Here is an 18,491-nt window from a genome sequence, read left to right on the forward strand (position 1 = left end):
AAACTATTCAAAATTTCCACTACCAGTTCTCTGAACTACTCAAAATTTCCGCTACCGGTTTTCCAGAACCTGTTAGAACCTGCTGGATTTCACTCCTGCTTTATGCCCATAATGTAGTCCTGAGGGATGTAGTCTATCTTCCACTAAGGATCTTTCTGGCAACAGCCCTTCCTGAGGAAATGAGCATGATAGGCTGGACCATTGTCCCGCCATCTAGTTTTCAATGGACACCTTCTCCCTCTCTTCCTTATTTGAGACACTAATTTGTGGACTTGTGTATCAGAAGATCCAAGCTGCAGGAAGTAACAATAGCCTTGCACATTTCACAATTAAGTTTTTTTTTAAAAAAAAATTGTGCGTTTTATACTTTTTGTTATTAAAATTAATTTAGTATTGCATCTTCTTATGCTGGTTTGTGACCATAATAAAGATTTGATGTATTGATCTGTATCCTTGCAAATATTACACTGGTTTCATGAAATGGGTAAGTCCTGGCCAGTGGTGGGATCCTACTGGTTTAATAACCGGTTCGGTGGTCGTGTGCTTCACAGCTTCACTGTGCGTGTGTGCAGTTTTGAGACAATTTGCCTTCTGCATTAGTGCTGGGGAGGAAAACAGCTGAGGCATGGCAATCAACTCTACTGCATGACTCAGCTGAGAAGATATAGGTGAATAAAGCGTAGGGGTGGGCAGGAGGGCCCACTTGATCATGGGAACGAATCGGTTTGCTCCCAGCTGAATATCGGAGCTACCAGTTCAGGTGAATCGGTCCAAACCAGTAGAATCCCACCCCTGGTCCTGGCTTGTTCTTGGGTGGAAAACCTCACTGTAACTGACAAGTAACAATATCCAAGAGGAAACCAAGGGCTAATCGTTTCTATATTGCAGCCAAGGAAGCTATACAGATTTGCCCATCAAATCACTCCAACCTATCTGAAAAAAGAATTCATTACAGTAGCTTTAACAATCAGACAACAATGATCTCCTCTGAAATTATTCACTAACAAACTTGTAATTTTTCTCACCAGATGTAATGAGATCACTGGACGTGATTGGCTCATATTTCTTCCACTGAAAATCACACCAGGGACCTGTGGGCTGGTTGCACCAGTCAACAACATACTGACTGAACTTGCTTTGATGATTCCAAGAAATATAAATTTTATGTTCTTCATTTTTGTCCGTGGTCTCTTCGCTATAATGCACTTTATCTTAAAAAAAATGCAACAATGGTGAGGCATCAGCATCAAAATCTTTAAATGTCATTCATGATATTTATTTGTCTTTCACACCGCTTTTTGGAGAGGCCTATACAAGAATGAAAAATGAAAATGTTCTGTTGATCCTCCAACAACGTTTGTCAACTTTTGGTAACAGGCATTCTCATTTACTATGAAATCCAGGCATTGTTATGAGGACATTTCAGAAAAAAAATATGCTTGCCGGGAATATTTGAACTGTAAAATTTAAGTGTAACTAGATACACATGTAATAAATAAAACAGTAAAATCGGTTGTTTTGTTTTCTGCTGGCAGAGAAAAGACACTTACATTTCTCGACGTGCTGCTTGCCTGTTTGTTTTAAGAATTCAATTAAACAAACCATGTTGTAACTCTCAGTGTTTTTTCAATCTCAGTGAAAAACCCATCCCTATTCACATGAAAGTATATCCTATGAAATTAACTAGGATTTTTTTTTTTATAAGATTATATGTCAACTCTGTAGCACAGACCCTGGAACTTCTCTGGGTTTGTGAAAAATGAAATGCACAATACATAGTTTAAAAGAAAACCTATGTGTACAAATGTTTTAAATGCATGATTTAACCTGTGAACAAATTGCTAAATATTTTACACTGCAATCATCATCATCGTTTAACAACCCCACCTTGCAGGGTGGCATCTGGGCAACTGAATGGAGCTAGCAGAGTGTTTTAATGGCCAGATGCCCTTCCTGTTGCCAATGTGAAGTTACATTCAGCAGACATATTCTCAGTATGCCCAAAGAGTGAAATATCTGCCTCTACCTAGGATCGAACTCACAGCCTCCTGATTGTGAGGCGAGAGTGCCACCTCTAGGCCACTGCACCAGTCAAACATTTTACACTGCAATGCAGTGAATAAAAAAAAGTCATATCCAAGGAGCAGCAGAGTATAAATTGACATATAAAGACTGAAATCCCAAACATTCCATCAAACCAAAGATTGTAAGTTTGATAAGAAAGCCAGTTTGGTCCAATGGCTAAGATATTGGGGCTAGAAAACAGAAGACTTTTGAGTTCAAGTCCCATTTTTGCCCTGAAAGTCAACTGAGTGACCTTGGGTCAGCCACTTTCTCTTCAGTCCAACTCACCTCAGAGAGTTGTTGTTATGGGGAAAATAAGAGGAAGAAGGAACATTAGGTAAGAGCTGGTTGCATAAATTCAAATCCAGAAGCACACACAGAGAACTGATGCAGCAGGATTCATTAACTTTTTTATATACACAAGAATAGATGAATAAATGTACAATACCAACAGGTGGTTCTTCCAAGTAAACACAAGGCAGGAGAGTTACAGGCAAAGACAAGTCATATCAGCAAACAAGCCCAGACAGACTGCTAGTTTACTTTTCAGAGCAGCAGATAGCTTAAGCTTCTGTTTCAATTCTCTGCACAGACTCAGAGCTGTTTAAGCTCCCATTGGCTGATTTAGTTGCTATGTCTATTCATTGGCTGATCTTGTTCCCATGTCTCTCCCAGTTATCAATATTTTAACGCATTAGATATATTTGTCACCTTGAGTTGTTTATAAAAATAATAAAGGCACAATATAAATACATGAGTAATTAATACAATAGGAGTAGAACCTTACTATGTAGTCATGAAAATTAACAAAAAAACTTCTGGGGTTGTGATATTTCACATTGCTTTCTAGTTCAGGGAAGGAGGATTCATTGGAGTAACATGTTTAAAAGAACATACCATTTTTATCAATTGCTGGGATGATGATCACAGAGGGAGATGATGTAGATACTCTGTTCTGTGCCCGCACAAGGATTTTGTATGAACCTTTGCCAAGAGAAATCGTTGCGTGGTTCTGTGAGGCAGAAACTGAGTCACTGTGACGCCGCACTGTAGGGTCCTCTAAATTTTCCCAGGATAGGTGATATTTTTCTATCTTTCCATTACGACGAAAATCTGAGGATTCCTATGGGCAGGAAACCAAAATTATCTAAAAAAAAACCCCACCATTTCTCATCCATGCACCTTTCTAGAATAGTTTCAAACTGTTTTTCGTTACAGACGTTATCAGTTTTCTCACTTTGTGAGCAACAACATACAACATAAAGCTACATCTCTCCTACAACGGCTTATAAACATCCTCATATGCAAGATTTGGGTTTACGAAGACAGCAGAATTTGATGCTATTCTTTCATGCATCCTGAACGGACCCTGATTTTATTTACTGTATTTATTGTGTGTGGATAACAGAGTAAGCTATGTGGTACGTCCAGAGGTGTGATGCTGCCAGTTCAGACCAGTTTGGGCAAACCGGTAGTTCCCACCAGTGGCTGTGTCTGCCCACCCACCTTGGCGCTATCCCGTCCTATATAATCACTGTGTTTGAAGACACACACACACACATACGCGGAAGGCGCACGCTCACATTTTCGGCCCACCTCTGGGTATGTCAAACAAGTAGGTAAACTATACATGATTCTTTTGGATGCTTTCATGACAGAGGAAACTGTTTTATCATTCTCTTATATTCTTTTAATAGAACAGATTTAACACCCTCAGTAGCTGTCCTTAATGGTGAGAGATCAATGAAAATGCTGCTCTTCCATTTTGCATAATCTATCACACAATGAATTTACTGTCGGGGGAAAAAATCTCACAACCAAAGAAATATCATTCAATAGTGTGCAAAGGTTGTTGTACAATATCCCATATAATTCTACTTTACAAGTATTACTGCTGTCTCATATTTATTTTTTGTGAAAAGCAGAATATTTTCTTATAATTTGCCATCCTGTATGTACTTTTCTATGACCATTAGGCCTTTAACATTATCACGAAAAAGCCTTGTATAGAAGCTATAAATGACCAAATCCAAGATGTATGAAGTCAATATTTATGGACCGTCTGTTGTCCTTTTTTAGTCTATTATCTTATTCATTGCTTGTTTCTTACAATTATTGTTATCCTTCTGTACTTAGCATAGGAACAATGTGACGAGTATCCATTTATATACATTTCTATATGTCCTATCAGTTTTCCATATATGGCCACTTACCCTCCAGAATACAGTTACATTACGTTGCTCCAGGCCTGAGTTAATATGTCTCCAGACATCGAGCAATCCTGATGGAGCTGAAAATCAAAGCACATAAAACAGGATGGAAGCATTCTTGATGATCAAATGGAAAGAGTATAATTATATAAACACACTGTTATATTAATAGATTCTTCTACACTTTCACAAGTCGCAAACACCTTAAGATGGACACCTGCATTCTTTGATAGCGCTTACAAAAATTTCATCCTGATAACCATTTTTTTCTTACTTTAGCTGTCTTTGCAAAAGAGCTGATGGTTATTCTTGAAATAAGAATAAAGGTAAAGGTTACCCTTGCACATATGTGCTAGTCATTCATGACTCTAGGGGGCAATGCTGATCTCCGTTTCAAAGACGCGGAGGGAACAGCAATGAGAAAAACAGGCAAAGCACAAAGATCGCTTCACTACTCGTTTAGCGCCTCATAGGGCTGAAAAACAGCTTCTAAAGCACAGCTGATCATCGGAGGGAGCAGCAATGAGTAAAACAGGCAAAGCACAGAAGATCGCTTCGTCTCTCCTGCCTGTTTGCTTCTCCATTCGGTCTTTGGGCGGCAGATTGAAAGCAGAAGCCAATCCGGGTCATTCCTTCCAAGAGGCAACTTTCCCATCAAATGACTCGCTGCCCTAGACTCTAGGAGACCCTCTGCAGTCCCTCTCATCTGGCCTGGATGCCAGCGAGAGTGTTGGGCTGAAGGAAGGAGGGATTCTCTCTCTCTCTCTCTCCCTCTCTCTCTCGTGAGTTAGTTGGTGGGCAGACTTAGCACTTTGTTAAGTTTGTTTCTCTGTGTGTTGTTCAGTTGCGTTTATTTATTTATAGGCCGCCCTTTTCCCTGAGGGGACTCAGGGCGGCTAACAACTTGTATGGGAGGGGAAGACATACAATAATATATTGTATGTGCATAATATATACATGTCTCCATGGGTGCAATTGTGCAAGCATTTTTTTTCTCTTTAAAAGAATTAGAGTTGAGTTCCTCTTTAAAAGAGTTATGAGTTGAAATATAAAGAGTTTGTCAATCGCCATACTGTTAGATTGGTAGGCAATTATGGACTATCTTGATTATATCCTCCTTAGAAAGAATATGCTACTGTATGGTTGAGAAAAAGACCAACTTTTTGGAAACCAAACAACGTTCATAGGGAGGGTTTCTTTCTAAGATGGGCTTCTTGGGTCAACAGTGAATATCAGTTATCAAAAATGTAGGTAAAAAGTTAAGCAGCCAATAGGCAATTACAAAAAGGGAAGCCAACTTTCTGAATTCTGTTTCTTTGACTTAGTGACTTATAAATAGTAGACTAATGTTCTGAAAATGTGACCTAAATTTCTATATATTTTAAATAGCTGTAAAGCTATGCTGAAAATGTTGTTCTCAGGGTATTGTGATAAATTCAATAAAAAGAAGAAAATTCTTGATGAACTTAAGGAGGAATGAGAGTATTGGATAGTAAATGGACAAATAAAATTACCAATCAAAGAGAATATTTGCACCTCAGAGTTGAAATGAGGTGTTCTCTCTTCCTCTTTCCTCTTCCTCTCTTCTCTCTGTTTCTCTTATCCTCTTTCTCTTTGTCTCTCTTCTCTTTCTCTCTTTCCTTTCCATTCTTCTGTCACTTTTTCTCTCCTTCTCCCTTCTCTCTCCTCTTTGTCTCTTTCTGTCTCATCCTTTCTCTTTGTCTCTCTTTCTCTCTCCTTCTTTCCCACTCTTCTGTCACTTTCTCTCTCCTTCTCTGTCTCTTTCTGTCTCTCTTCCCTCTTTTTTCTTCCTCTCTTCCTCTCTCCTACTCTTTTACCACTTTCTCTCTACCGCCCAACTTGTCCCCATACTTATCTTTGACTGATCATGTTTGCAATAATTTACCTTCTTTTCTAAATAGGCACAGTTCCCCTACCAGATCCCTCGCTCACTCAAACACACACACACACACACACACACACACACACACACACTTGCACAAAACCATTTTTCTCCATTCCAATTCAGATCCTATAAATCAATTGCTCTGTGAAACATCTGTGAAAAAAATTCAGGTGCTCAGACATGAAAATGTGCCGCTCAAACACTATACTTTTCCGCACACACTGAAAAAAAATTAGAGGGAACATTGTCTATAACTAATTTACTAAAAGCTCTTAAGATTCTTCAGGACAAAATAAAGTCCCTCTAACTTCATTCTTCCCAGTCTAATTTACGTGTGATTGAATTTCCGGAAAAAAATTGAGAAAGATTATAGGGCTGCTCTTATGGTAGCTGTAATACTAAAAATACTGGCTTTTTTGGAGATAATTAGGCTAAGAACATAATAATATAAGCAATCCTCTGACAGATCAGATCTCTGGTCCATCTAGTCCAGAAATCTCTTTTGACAAAGCTGCCAGGGTTGAGAAATATTGAGTTTTTCATCTATGTATAGGAACTGCAGAAATACCTTGCATAATATCTGATCATTGCTTATCAGGGAAGTTTATGTCAGTAATAATTTTAAATGTGCAAGGCATTTGTATTTCTAACATGCAGATTTGATAAGCGGATGCTTGAAGAAGAAATAGATACAGAACTGTTCTAACCGAGGCTTCCCAAAAGCATGAAACAAACTCCTTGTCCTGGCAAACCCCCCCCCCCCCCCTGTTTTTTTAAAATTACAGTGAATTCTGCTCATTCACAGCCAGCAAAGTCTTTCAAAGGAGGATTTACGGTCACAGATCTTATCTGGCTTGGAGATATGATAGGCCGATATCTGCAGAACTTGGCAAAGAGTCTCGGAGAGTCACTAACCAATTACTGAACTAATTGTCTCCTGCAAACTCCTCCCCCCTTTCGCTCCTCTTTTATTTCCTCTGAGAGGGGCCATTCATTGTCCACCTGTGGCCTTACTCCCAAGTCGACCCCTGTTCTTTAGCTGCTCCCTTCATCTGGCAACTCTGCGCATGCACACACTGGGAACAGGCTCCAGCTGTTCGTCTGCCTCACAAATGTCTGACTCAGAAGGCAGCTGCAAACTGGCATACGGCCCCCTCTCTGCCGCTGACCTAGCCCTCATCAGAGCCTTCCCCAGACTCCAGGACTAGCCCATGTTACTCCCCAACCTCCTCACTGTCCAAATTTGCTGTCAGCTCTGCTAGCCGCTGGCAGGTCACAACAGATATAGAAGGATACTTTTTAATATAGATAGTCTTCAGCTTACAACTGTCCTTTAATGATAATTATGATGGCCATAGGAAAAAAAAAAGACTCATGACGCATCCTCAAAGTTATGACCATCACACCAACCCTCCGGTCACGTATTCACAATCTGAATGCTTGGCAAGCAGCTCACATTTAACAACACTTGCAATTTCTTGCAGTCACATGATCAGAATTTGTGACCTTCCCAGCTGACTTCCAAGAAGCAAAGTGAACTGTGGAAGCTGGATTCATTTAATGACCACCTGATTCACTTAACCACCACGCCCTTTGCTTAATGACTATGGTAAAATGGTCATAAAATCGGGGCCAATTATGTGATGATCTGCTTAATGACCACATTGCTTAGCAACCGAAATTCCATCCCAATTGTGGTCTTAATTCAAGGACTTCCTCTATAGGCTAGATGGGGTAGCCAATGTCTAGAATTACTGAATTTATGTAGTCCAGCTTGAGGTTCTCCAGAACAAATACATGACTGTCATGACTGCTTACTAGGTTAATTGGCCATGGAATAGTTAAAGTTAATTTCAACAAAAATATTAATTCTTAAAAAAAAAAACTCCACCAATCAGGTTTTTAATATTTGGCAAGATTACATATCCGAATGTAACTAAGTGGATGTATGTATGGCAATTGAATCAAGATATACTTTCTTTATCTTCTGAAGAACAATGATTTTGACTAAACTCTTTCCTGATTATCTATGCCTTGATATTTACTACCTGTCCAATGTATTTGCCTACACCCTTTCAACCCTCTGTCTGTGCTAGCTGGATATAATTGGAATTTGTAGCCCAAATACTTGGAGGACACCAGACAGGGAAGACGACAAAACTCTAGGTTCCATGTCCCTTAAAATTTTCTTCCACAACAGCTCACCAGCTTCAGGGGTCTCAGTCGATATCTCTGTCCAGTTACTCCACTTCCAGAAGGGACTGACATCTGCAGCACAGCGTACTTTAAATATATAGTTTGTGGCAGGCTGCAGTCCACCCAGTTGGAAGTGGAAATGGAAATCCGAATTGGACTGCGCTGTGATATTGTACTGCAAAATACAAAGAGTAAATCTGTTAAGAGGGCAAATACTATTTTTCTGTAGGGTAACTTTTTTTCCCTGAAATGTAAATACAGATGGCAGGCAGCATCTAATAAATTTTGACTTATCCCCCCCCCCCCAAAAAAAAAAATCAGATCTGCTTTGGATTTGGACTTGAGTCCATCAGAAAATCCAAAACTGTAGGCTACACTGAAAAATCTAAACAACAACAAATCATGAAAGGCAGCAATTGCAAGCCACATCTACTGTATATTGCCTCTAAGAAACCTACAGAGAAATATCTATGAAGCCACCAAGACTAGAATTTGATCTGAAGGAATTGTTTTCATTATTTTAATTGCTTTTAAAAAAAATCCTATCTACCTTTCCAATCAACTTAAACTCTAAAAAGTTTAATTTACACATTGAATCCCAATGTTTGTCCAAAGGCTTCCGCTCATTCTTTGGAACAGATCTGGGGGACCTGCACACAAGGAAACATTAGATTCACCAACAATTTCTGGGCCACTAAAAGGACACCACTGGATATAACCCACTTTTTGGTGGCTTCCGAAATAATGGCACTTAGCAATAGCACTTAGACCTGTATACCGTTTCACGGTGCTTTATGGCCCTCTCTAAGCAGTTTCCAATATGCTGATATTGGCCCCAACAACCTGGGTTCTCAGATAATGGATTTACTGTTTATGATAGGATGAACTGTGCCATGATTGAGATTTGGGTTGGAGTATGTCTAAAGGTTAGAGTTTTGGCTGTTTTGCAATTATAACATAGAAAACTAAATGGTTTTTTAATTAAATAAGACACCTGTAAACGATCACCCCTTCTCATGCAGGATTTATAACGGGGTGGGGAGAGTTGCTATTATTTTATATAGATATTGATGCTTCTCACCTTATTCTCACCAACATTGATCTGGCATAGCAATGATAGGCTTGCATTTATTGGTTTTATCTGCCAAGATAACTGAATGAAAGTAGCATTTAGATGATCCACTGATGGTTTACTGCTAATTACAGGACGAACTGGTTGAAAAGAGAAAAATGAAATATATATATATATATCAATACTTTGGACTATAAAACCAACCAGATAGTTAGCTAGAAAAAGAAAGAAAGAAAGAAAGAAAGAAAGAAAGAAAGAAGGAAGGAAAGAAGGAAAGAAAGAAAGAAGTGCTTTATCATTCCTGAACATCCCTTCTCTGATATGAAACTACAAAAGATCTTCAGGCATAAAAATAATTATAACCATCTACCAGGCATTATCTATTTTTCTACTTTCATCACTTCAGTTTATTTTGCTTTTACTCCAGAGTTGTTTTCTCTTCCCTTTCATTCCCATCAGTGAAGTATGCCCAATTTCCCAACACAGTGGTTGCGATTCCTGAAGACAGGAAAAGGAGGACACAAAAAAAATGTATCTTTTTCCTCCTGCAGAAATGAGGAAGGTAATCATAATTTCCCTGACACAATGGGGCGCAATGGAACGTCTCAAACCTTAGCCAAACAAATCCAATCTACATTCCATGCTGTGAATGCTTGTCACTTGAACCTTCTGGGTTGACGAATCATCACGAAGGGTGAGAAGCAATAGGAACAAATCCTATTAAAGGAATCCCAAAAGCTGAATCAATAACAGCTTAAAGCAGTGATGGTTAACCTTTTGGCTGCCGTGTGCCCCAATCCTCAAAATGCAATGTGAGCCCCCCCCCCCCCCCCCCCCGATGCATGTGCCCCATCCCGCATCCCATTTTGGCTTCCAAGTTGGTGCAGGAGGCTTTTCAGGTCCAAAACGGGGCGGGTGGGGGGGGTCGCACAATCTCTGCGATTTCTCACCAGCACCCCCAGGCTTTCTCCTCCATTCCTGCCTCCCATGCTTTCCCCGATCTCTGCAGTTTCTCACCAGCACCCCCAGGCTTTATCCTCCATTCCTGCCATGGAGAGGCACCTGTGGAGGATAGAACCTGTGGAGATCGGTAAAGGCCCCGCCCCTGCACATGTGCGGCAGAGACCTGAAAACCGGCTGGCCGGTGGGAGGCACATGGGTGGTAGAGCTGCGCTGTGGTCATGGCTGACGTGCCCGCAGAGGGCTCTGCGTGCCACCTGTGGCGCACATGCCATAGGTTCGCCATCACGGGCTTAAAGTAAATCAGGAGGAGAAAGGCAACCAGAGCAGCCCAACAAAATAGAAATTCTAAATTGCTTAAATCACCCAATGGCATCTTTGGGGGTGAGGGTGATGGCAAGCAACACCCTGCACACAATACCACAACACAAGCCCTCTCCCTTTCGTACAACTTGTGTGTAAAAAAGAGGCCTCATGACATTATGTCTGTTTTGACCTCACCCGCCTTTTGTGGAAATCTCTGATTCTTCTCCAACATAGTACTCTCCAGATGTGTTATAAATACAACTGCAAAACTTTAAAATGTAGGTCATCAGGCTAGGCAACAATGAGCCAAATGTCATGTTTCTTTGCCAGGTTCCAATTTATTCTGCTTTTCTCAACAGCGGAGAGGTGATCAATCTTTATTTATCAATAAGGAAACAACGGGAGAAGAAATAGCATATTCCTGCAATTTTAACTTCTCCAGATCTTTGTTTGCGGGACACCCAATTCTGTTAGCAAGGACCAATGCGTAACGTTAATTTTTACTTGACATTTTCACCCAATTGCAGCATGCAAAACTATTTCATACTCTTAGACTATGACAATAGGATGAAATACAAAATTTAGTAAAGACCTTACCTATGTGCATTACATTAAAACTAAGCTGCTCATGTTTCTGTCCAAGGCAATTGCTGGAGGTTAACTTTACATTGTATAGGAATTGGTCGTCCCTCTTGAATGAACAGTTGTGTTTAAACTTTGTACTGCAATATATTTTTGTAGAAGAGCTTTCAAAAAAGAGCACGGGAGGGAGAAAAGTCAGTGTTATTCCATTTGCAGACAAAAATAATGCAATAAAGAAATGCTCACCTTAGCCTACAAAATCAAGATTTATCCTGAACCAAGATTTATCTCTAAGCCACTATAAATTTCATCTATTTTAAAGTAGACAACATAGACCTATTTTAGTACAGGCATACAATAACCTTAAGCAAAATGCCAATGGTTTTCTCCATTCAAGTTAAACATGCAACTAGTCGATTTGTTTTAACTTCCCTATAGTCACCAGTATCTCTTATACAACACAGATTTTGTCTCCTGGCATCAAGATCTTCAACATCCCCAAATATTCCTTTCAAAGATACCTCATAAATCCGGATGCAAGTAGTCCAAGCTCCTTCATATTATCCTTTGGACTGATTTGAAAATACTTACACATCAGACAAAATAAACTCCATTGGACAGCGTTCCTGTAAGTAATAGGTCGTCTCTACATATCCAGGATCCCAAGTACATGTAATATTAATCATATCTTCAGTTTCACAGCTCAGTTTTTGGGGTTTATCAGGCTGCCCTATTAAACAAGTTCAGATTCATACGTTACTTTCTTATATATTTCATCTACACAATTGCTTTCCTAACAAATCAAGTTGTTCATCTTGTCCATTCCCCTATCCCTGCAATCACCAGCAGAAAGTTGATCAATACAAGCATTGGGAACAGGCATTCAATCCCACCCCATCTTTGGAATCTTTGTCACTTTTATTCAATTTCTGATAACTATTGGCTGATAAAGATGATAGAGCTCTGTAGTTTGCCTGCCCTGCTTTATTCTGAAAGGGAAATTGGCTCACCCAAGTATTTCATTCATTTTTTAATTAAATTTATATTCTGTCTTTTCATCAGGAATTCAGAACAGCATAACAGTGCTTCCTCATCTTGTTTTTATCCAGAATGTCAGGCACAAGCAACCAGAGCCGCTTACAAATAGCTAACATCAGCAACTATATTATCTACCACTTATGCTATAAGAATCTCACCAATCTCCTTCGGATTGGGCGGCATATAAATTTTAATAATACATTTTAATAATAAATAAAATAATCTTTGATTTTGAGATTAAAATTCAAAACAGTTCTAGTTAAAATAATCCTGTTCTCTCCAACAGAAGAGAACAATGTGGGATTCTGCAAATGTTAATAGGTCACAGCTCCCACAACCTCTGATTGCTGACCATGTTGGCTGGAATTATTGTTAAGTGAAGTCCAGACCCTTTGCAACAACCCAGAATGTCCATACTGACAAGCAATAAGACTGAAAATTTTCTGCTTACTGGTGAGGTAGAGATAAATGGAACGAGGACCGCTCTTAAAACCACAGGTGAGTTGAAAGCGACCAGGGAATGAAGAGTTAGTCTTTTTAGTAAATAATATTCTGGGTGGCTGGGTTGTGTTGTTGGGTTCTGTGTAAAATGTAAAACTAGTTACACGTTCATTTTTCTTCGCAATGCAGCAAAATGTGATGTTTGAACCTTGCTCAAATACTTTTCCTTCAGGAAAGATATGGTTTTCTTCATTACTGAGAGCATTTGGCCCTGCACAAAGCAATAGAGAAAAAGAAGATTGAATATTCTTCATTTAATTATTTTATTGTTCTCAGGGTTCTTTGAACATTTTGAACATTTTTCATCAGAAAAATCTCCATTTGAGCAAAGTGCCTTAATCTTCCCTTGGCATTCTGGCAGTTGCCAGCCCCAGAACATCTGGAGGGCACTCAGGTTGGAGAAAATGGTCACAGAGTTAGGTGCTTTTATTTGTTCTCCATATGGCCAACCGGGAGACTGAGTTGAGAGGTAGATGAACTGTTCTAGGCTGAGAATGTGCATGGAAATAAGTAAGCTATGCTACTTATCAAACCAGGAAGGAGGACTCTTGCACTATCTTTGATCAAATGCTGTTATGTCTAGGTAATGTCCCCAACCTTTTGGGCATCAGGAATGTGGAGAGAGGTTTTTCCGTGGACCGGAGTGAGTGTGGTTTAGTGTGATGCCTGCATCACATGGATGGGGCTTCACTTGTTTGTACGGCCCGATTTCTGGCATGCAGTAGACCGATGCTGGTCCATGAAATGGGGGTTAGGGACCCTCGGTCCAGGTTATTGTAGAAACATGGATGAGGACCAGCTGAACTTCAGATACAGTAGCATGTACACAGCGAGGAGTTCTTCATGAATGGAGAATTCTGATTAGCCCCATGTTCCTTTCCAAGCAGAACATAAACTACACTTGATTTCTATTATCCCAGAATACCGCTAGGTGGATTCTAGTTGAGTGCTACAGGGAAAAATCTGATAGTTTTCCTATGGCCAGAATAGATGATTTATTAAATCCGTTAAGTCAGCCTAATTACTCACCTACCTTACATTTAAGCATGGACTATGGGCAAATAATTGCCTCAGAAGAAAATCTCCCAGAAGAAAATAGCTTTTGCAATACTTAAAGGACTGTTGCAGTTTATTAAAATGCTCGTTGTTCTCAAGGGGCATTACCAAACCTTCAAAAGCTGTTGTTTTAGCGGTGTGGGGTGGGGCATAAGCCTTGAGCTTCAAATTGCTCAACGTCACCTTACATCACGGGTATCAAACTCGTGACATCATGTTGCCATCACATGATGTATTGCGATGGTTTTCCCTTTGGGGAGCTGGGGTAGGCGTGGCCTATGCATGACACATCTGGCTCACAGGCCGCCAGTTTCACACCCCTGCCCTACATACACTGTCCCTTCCTAATAATAAGGTAATTATTTGTGAAGAGTCAAGTGGTGGGATCCCAAATTTCTTACTACCGGTTCTGTGGGCGTGGCTCAGTGGGCGTGGCTTGGTAGGCATGGCAGGTAAAATCTCCATTCCCTCCCCACTCCAGGGGAAGGTTACTGCAAAATCCCCATTTACTCCCGATCAGCTGGGACTCAAAAGGCAGAGAATAAATAGGGGTAGGGGTAGGGGCAGGCAGAGGTGGTATTTATTGGTTCTCCGAATTACTCAAAATTTCCGCTACTGGTTCTCCAGAACTGCTCAGAACTTGCTGAATACTTAAAGGCACTTTTTCAAGAAGTAACTAGACTTTCTTGTTCTTCTTTGAAGATGTTTAGCTTCTCATCCAAGAAGATTCTTCAGTTATGACTGGATGGTGGGGACTGGAAGGATTTATATTCCTTGCTGCCAGCTGGTCATTGGCCAGTTGGTGACCCTGAGGACATAGATAAACCTCCAAATGGCCTCGACTCCTCTCTAAAAGAATGCAAATGACCAACTGTCTGCAAGAAATATAAACCCTTCTTGGATGATAAGCGAAATGTCTTCAAAGAAAAACAAGAAAGTCCACTTGCATCTTGAAAAAAAAGCATTTTTGGGACAACCATGACCTGGATGACTGAGAATCTCCACAGATATATTTGTGAAGAGCAACAAAAAACAGGAACAGAAATTGAACATGTCCAAAAAAGGAGAGGTTAGAGAAGCTGCACAATGCAGCACATATTGCTTTTTCCTGGTAATTGGACTTTACCATTTGCTGCTACCCAACCAGTCCAGTTACTCCAAATTTGAGAAGATGCCACAATACTCCTTATTCTGGCTTCATGAGTTGCACACTGCAAGGGTACCTCAGAGGTAAACCTCCACTGGTGATGTTGTCTTGACTTATTGGGAACTGCTGTATAATTCACCTAAAAGTACACCATAAGAGAAGCTAATTAAAAAAGGAACCCAAACCAATGAGACAATAAACTTTGGCTCTTTTGATTTCACTCTTTCTGTAAAAGAAGTCCAGTTACTTGCCAGATTATCTTCCCCAAGCAAAGTCAGCTTAGCCTATACATGTGAACCCAAGATACACTGGAGAACCTTGCTAGAAATTAGAAGGTTATATCCAAAATAAGACCTCAGTATAACTGCTCCAGTGCTAAAGAACACCCAGTCCCTGATCAAGATGTTTTCCATTTTGTGTTTTCAGAATTCAGGCAAGGTGGGGTTTGCTCACTGGGCATTTGAGGTATAAGGGTATGCATTTTTTTTTAATGATGGTTCCTGGATGCCATGAATTTTATGAGCACAATTTTGGATTCCTGGCAATGTTCCCTCTAAGGTGCACGGCTGCGCGGCCGCGCACATGGCAAGAAAACACCGCGCAGCAGTTTTCAACTGCCGCGCAGTGATTTCTACTGCCACAGGCTCCGGAAGCTGGGGAGGTCCTTTGCAGGCGGCTAGAACTGGCCGCCCACAAAGGACCTCCCCGGACTTGTTTTGATGAGCACAGGGCAACAGACGGTAGTTGTGAAGTCCCAAAGCCCCTGCCGCCACCGGAATAACTGCTGCCGCCTCCTCCTCCTCTAACAGCACTGCCGGAGTTGCCGCCCGGCGCTGCAGCTGACGTGAAGCCACCAAAGCTCCCGCTGGCGCCCCCACCCGTGGCAGCGGTGCCTCCCCCTCCACTCAGAGCACCTGAGCTGAGCCCCGCATTACCCCTGCCCCCTCCTCCTTCATGCTTTTGAGGAGCCATGAGGTCATGGGAGCCAGTAGGAAGGCGGTGAGGTGGCGGGAGCAGGAACAAAAAGGTCTCATGGCTCCTCAAAAGCACAGCGGAGGAGGAGGCGGAAGCAGGGGTAACAGGGTGCCCAACTCAGGTGCTCCGAGCGGAGGGGGAGGCACCAGCATCACTGCCACGGGCGGGGGTGCCAGCGGGAGCTTTGGTGGCTTCACCTCAGCAAATGTGGTGGTGCTGTTGGAGGAGGAGGAGGCGGCAGCAGTTATTCTGGTGACGGCAGGGGCTTGTCGGCATCTTCAGCGGCAGCCCTGCTCCTGAAGATGGAGCAGATCCATCCAGATGACATCGCCACAACATGACTGGAAGAGGAAATCTGGGAGTTGAAGTCCACAAGTCTTAAAGCTGTCAGATTTGAAGACCGTGGGGTTTTTTTCTAAAGGGTTAGGAGTGCAAGGATCTTGTAACTTGACAGCTTTAAGACTTGCACACTTCAATTCCAGAGTTCCTGAGCCAGCATGACTGGAGGAGGAGTTCTGGTAGTTGAAGTCCACAAGTCTTAAAGCTGTCAGGTTTGAAGACCCCTGGGTTTTTTCTCTCTAAAGGGTTAGGGGTGCAAGGATCTTGTAACGTGACAGCTTTAAGACTTGCGGGCTTCAAATGCCAGAGTTTCTGAGCCAACCTTTTGGTTGCTAAGCAGGAGCGTTGTTAAGTGATACTGATATTATATAACACTTTTAATTAAGCAGGTACCTTGAAGAAACATAACTTTTGAGTTTCAAATAATACTGATTTCGTTGTTGTCTTAGGTGACATCTGTGAAAAAAATTCAGGTGCTCAGGCATGAAAATGTGCCGCTCAAACACTTTACTTTTCTGCTCACACTGAAAAAAAATTAGAGGGAACATTGATTCCTGGTGTAAAATTTTATGTACTGGAATGCTTATAGACTTTAGCTAGAGTGGCAGATAAAACTGGTAAATGAATGAATGAATGAATGAATGAATGAATGAATAAATAAATAAATAGATGGAATAGATAGATGGATGCATGGATAAATATAGAAAAATTCATTTGGGTTAGCTACTTACTGTATATACTCGAGTATAAGCCTAGTTTTTCAGCCCACTTTTTGGGCTGAAAAAAGCCGCCTCGGCTTATACTCGAGTCAGTGAAAAATTTGCCCAAAATGGAGGAGAAAAAGGGGCGGGGCCATGCCGCTGGGTGACACTCGTGAATGGCCCAGTGCCCCTGTGAGTTTCCCCTCCCTCTGTGTCAGTTTGCCGCGCAGCGCGCACCGCACCATCCCCCCTCCTCACGTTCTAATGTAATGCAGGGCTGTCTTACGATTCCCCTTCCTCCCCCTCCTGCCGCTCTGCAACGATGTCCCACCTCCTCCTTGTTATGGCAAGCAGCCACATAGCGATGTCCCACCTCCTCTGGTACAGTGATCCAATGATAGGAATCACTGTGCCGTGTGTCATAGGAGGCGGGACATCGCTCCCGCGGCTGCACGGGACATCATCATCACAGCAGGACATCAGCATCATGAGGTGAGTGAAGTATTTCATTGAATACACCGCTAGTTTACTGTTTTTCTTTGAAATAAATATTCAAAAACATTATTGGTATCTATTTTTATTTTTGAAATTTACCGGTAGCTGCTGCATTTCCCACCCTAGGCTTATACTCGAGTCAATAACTTTTCCAGTTTTTTGTGGTAAAATTAGGTGCCTCGGCTTATATTCGGGTCGGCCTATACTCGAGTATATACGGTACTACAAAATAAGAAGCAGAGGGTTATATGAATAACCCTCACTTTTGATATGTATGCATCTAGTTTGGATTTAGCTTGAACTTTAAAATTTATTCTCACCAAATTGGAATTGGATTCAAGAGCAAGATGATATAAATTCCCAAAAGCCCTGTTTTTAGAATGATACTTACATTCAAAATAATTGTTTCATTTTCTTCTCTTAAACGAATTTGGATGTTAAAAATAATGTCTATTTGGGAATTGTATGCTTCAGAGTCATCACTAACATCCCATTCCAGGAGCAGTTGCTGATGAGGATTATTTGAGGAAATCCTAAGGTTTCTTGGTTCAAACACCTGATTGCCTGATGGAAAAAATAATGGAAAAATGGAAAAAAAGAATGAGTGATCTAAGTATTTCTCAACCCCAGCAACTTTAAAAATGTAAGGATTTCAATTCCAAGAATTATCCAGCATGGCTGGCTGGGATATTCCAGGCACAAAGTCAACAAATATTAAATTTGCTAAGTTTAAGAAACTCTAATCCAAGACAGGTGAATCTATGAAGTAGTTACATATAACATTTATATAGAAATAACCGGTTTCTTTATAATATTTTCCTTAATGTGAAGATTCAATGTGTGCATGTTAATTTTAATTAATATGCTCTTTAGTTAATAGCCAAGAATTTTGGGGTGGAGGCTCTATGAATCTGATTCAGGTTGAATTCTGGTCTTTTTTCCC

At 40.9% G+C, this 18,491-nt stretch overlaps 1 protein-coding gene across 1 annotated transcript in view; it reads right to left on the bottom strand.

Annotated features, from left to right (window-relative positions):
- OSMR (oncostatin M receptor) overlaps nucleotides 1-18,491 on the bottom strand; it is a 48,408-nt gene that overhangs the window by 12,549 nt on the left and 17,368 nt on the right. Inside the window, exons 5-14 of the mRNA XM_032214567.1 lie at nucleotides 17,940-18,112; nucleotides 15,018-15,177; nucleotides 12,786-13,046; nucleotides 11,888-12,026; nucleotides 11,312-11,460; nucleotides 9,458-9,588; nucleotides 8,386-8,551; nucleotides 4,278-4,354; nucleotides 2,962-3,187; nucleotides 1,026-1,211 (exon numbers count right to left, since the gene is read on the bottom strand). Coding sequence (XP_032070458.1) covers nucleotides 1,026-1,211; nucleotides 2,962-3,187; nucleotides 4,278-4,354; nucleotides 8,386-8,551; nucleotides 9,458-9,588; nucleotides 11,312-11,460; nucleotides 11,888-12,026; nucleotides 12,786-13,046; nucleotides 15,018-15,177; nucleotides 17,940-18,112 — 1,668 coding nt within the window. The remainder of the gene's footprint in view (nucleotides 1-1,025; nucleotides 1,212-2,961; nucleotides 3,188-4,277; nucleotides 4,355-8,385; nucleotides 8,552-9,457; nucleotides 9,589-11,311; nucleotides 11,461-11,887; nucleotides 12,027-12,785; nucleotides 13,047-15,017; nucleotides 15,178-17,939; nucleotides 18,113-18,491) is intronic.

This window comes from Thamnophis elegans, chromosome 3 (assembly GCF_009769535.1).
Source record: "Thamnophis elegans isolate rThaEle1 chromosome 3, rThaEle1.pri, whole genome shotgun sequence".
Taxonomy (NCBI): domain Eukaryota; kingdom Metazoa; phylum Chordata; class Lepidosauria; order Squamata; family Colubridae; genus Thamnophis; species Thamnophis elegans.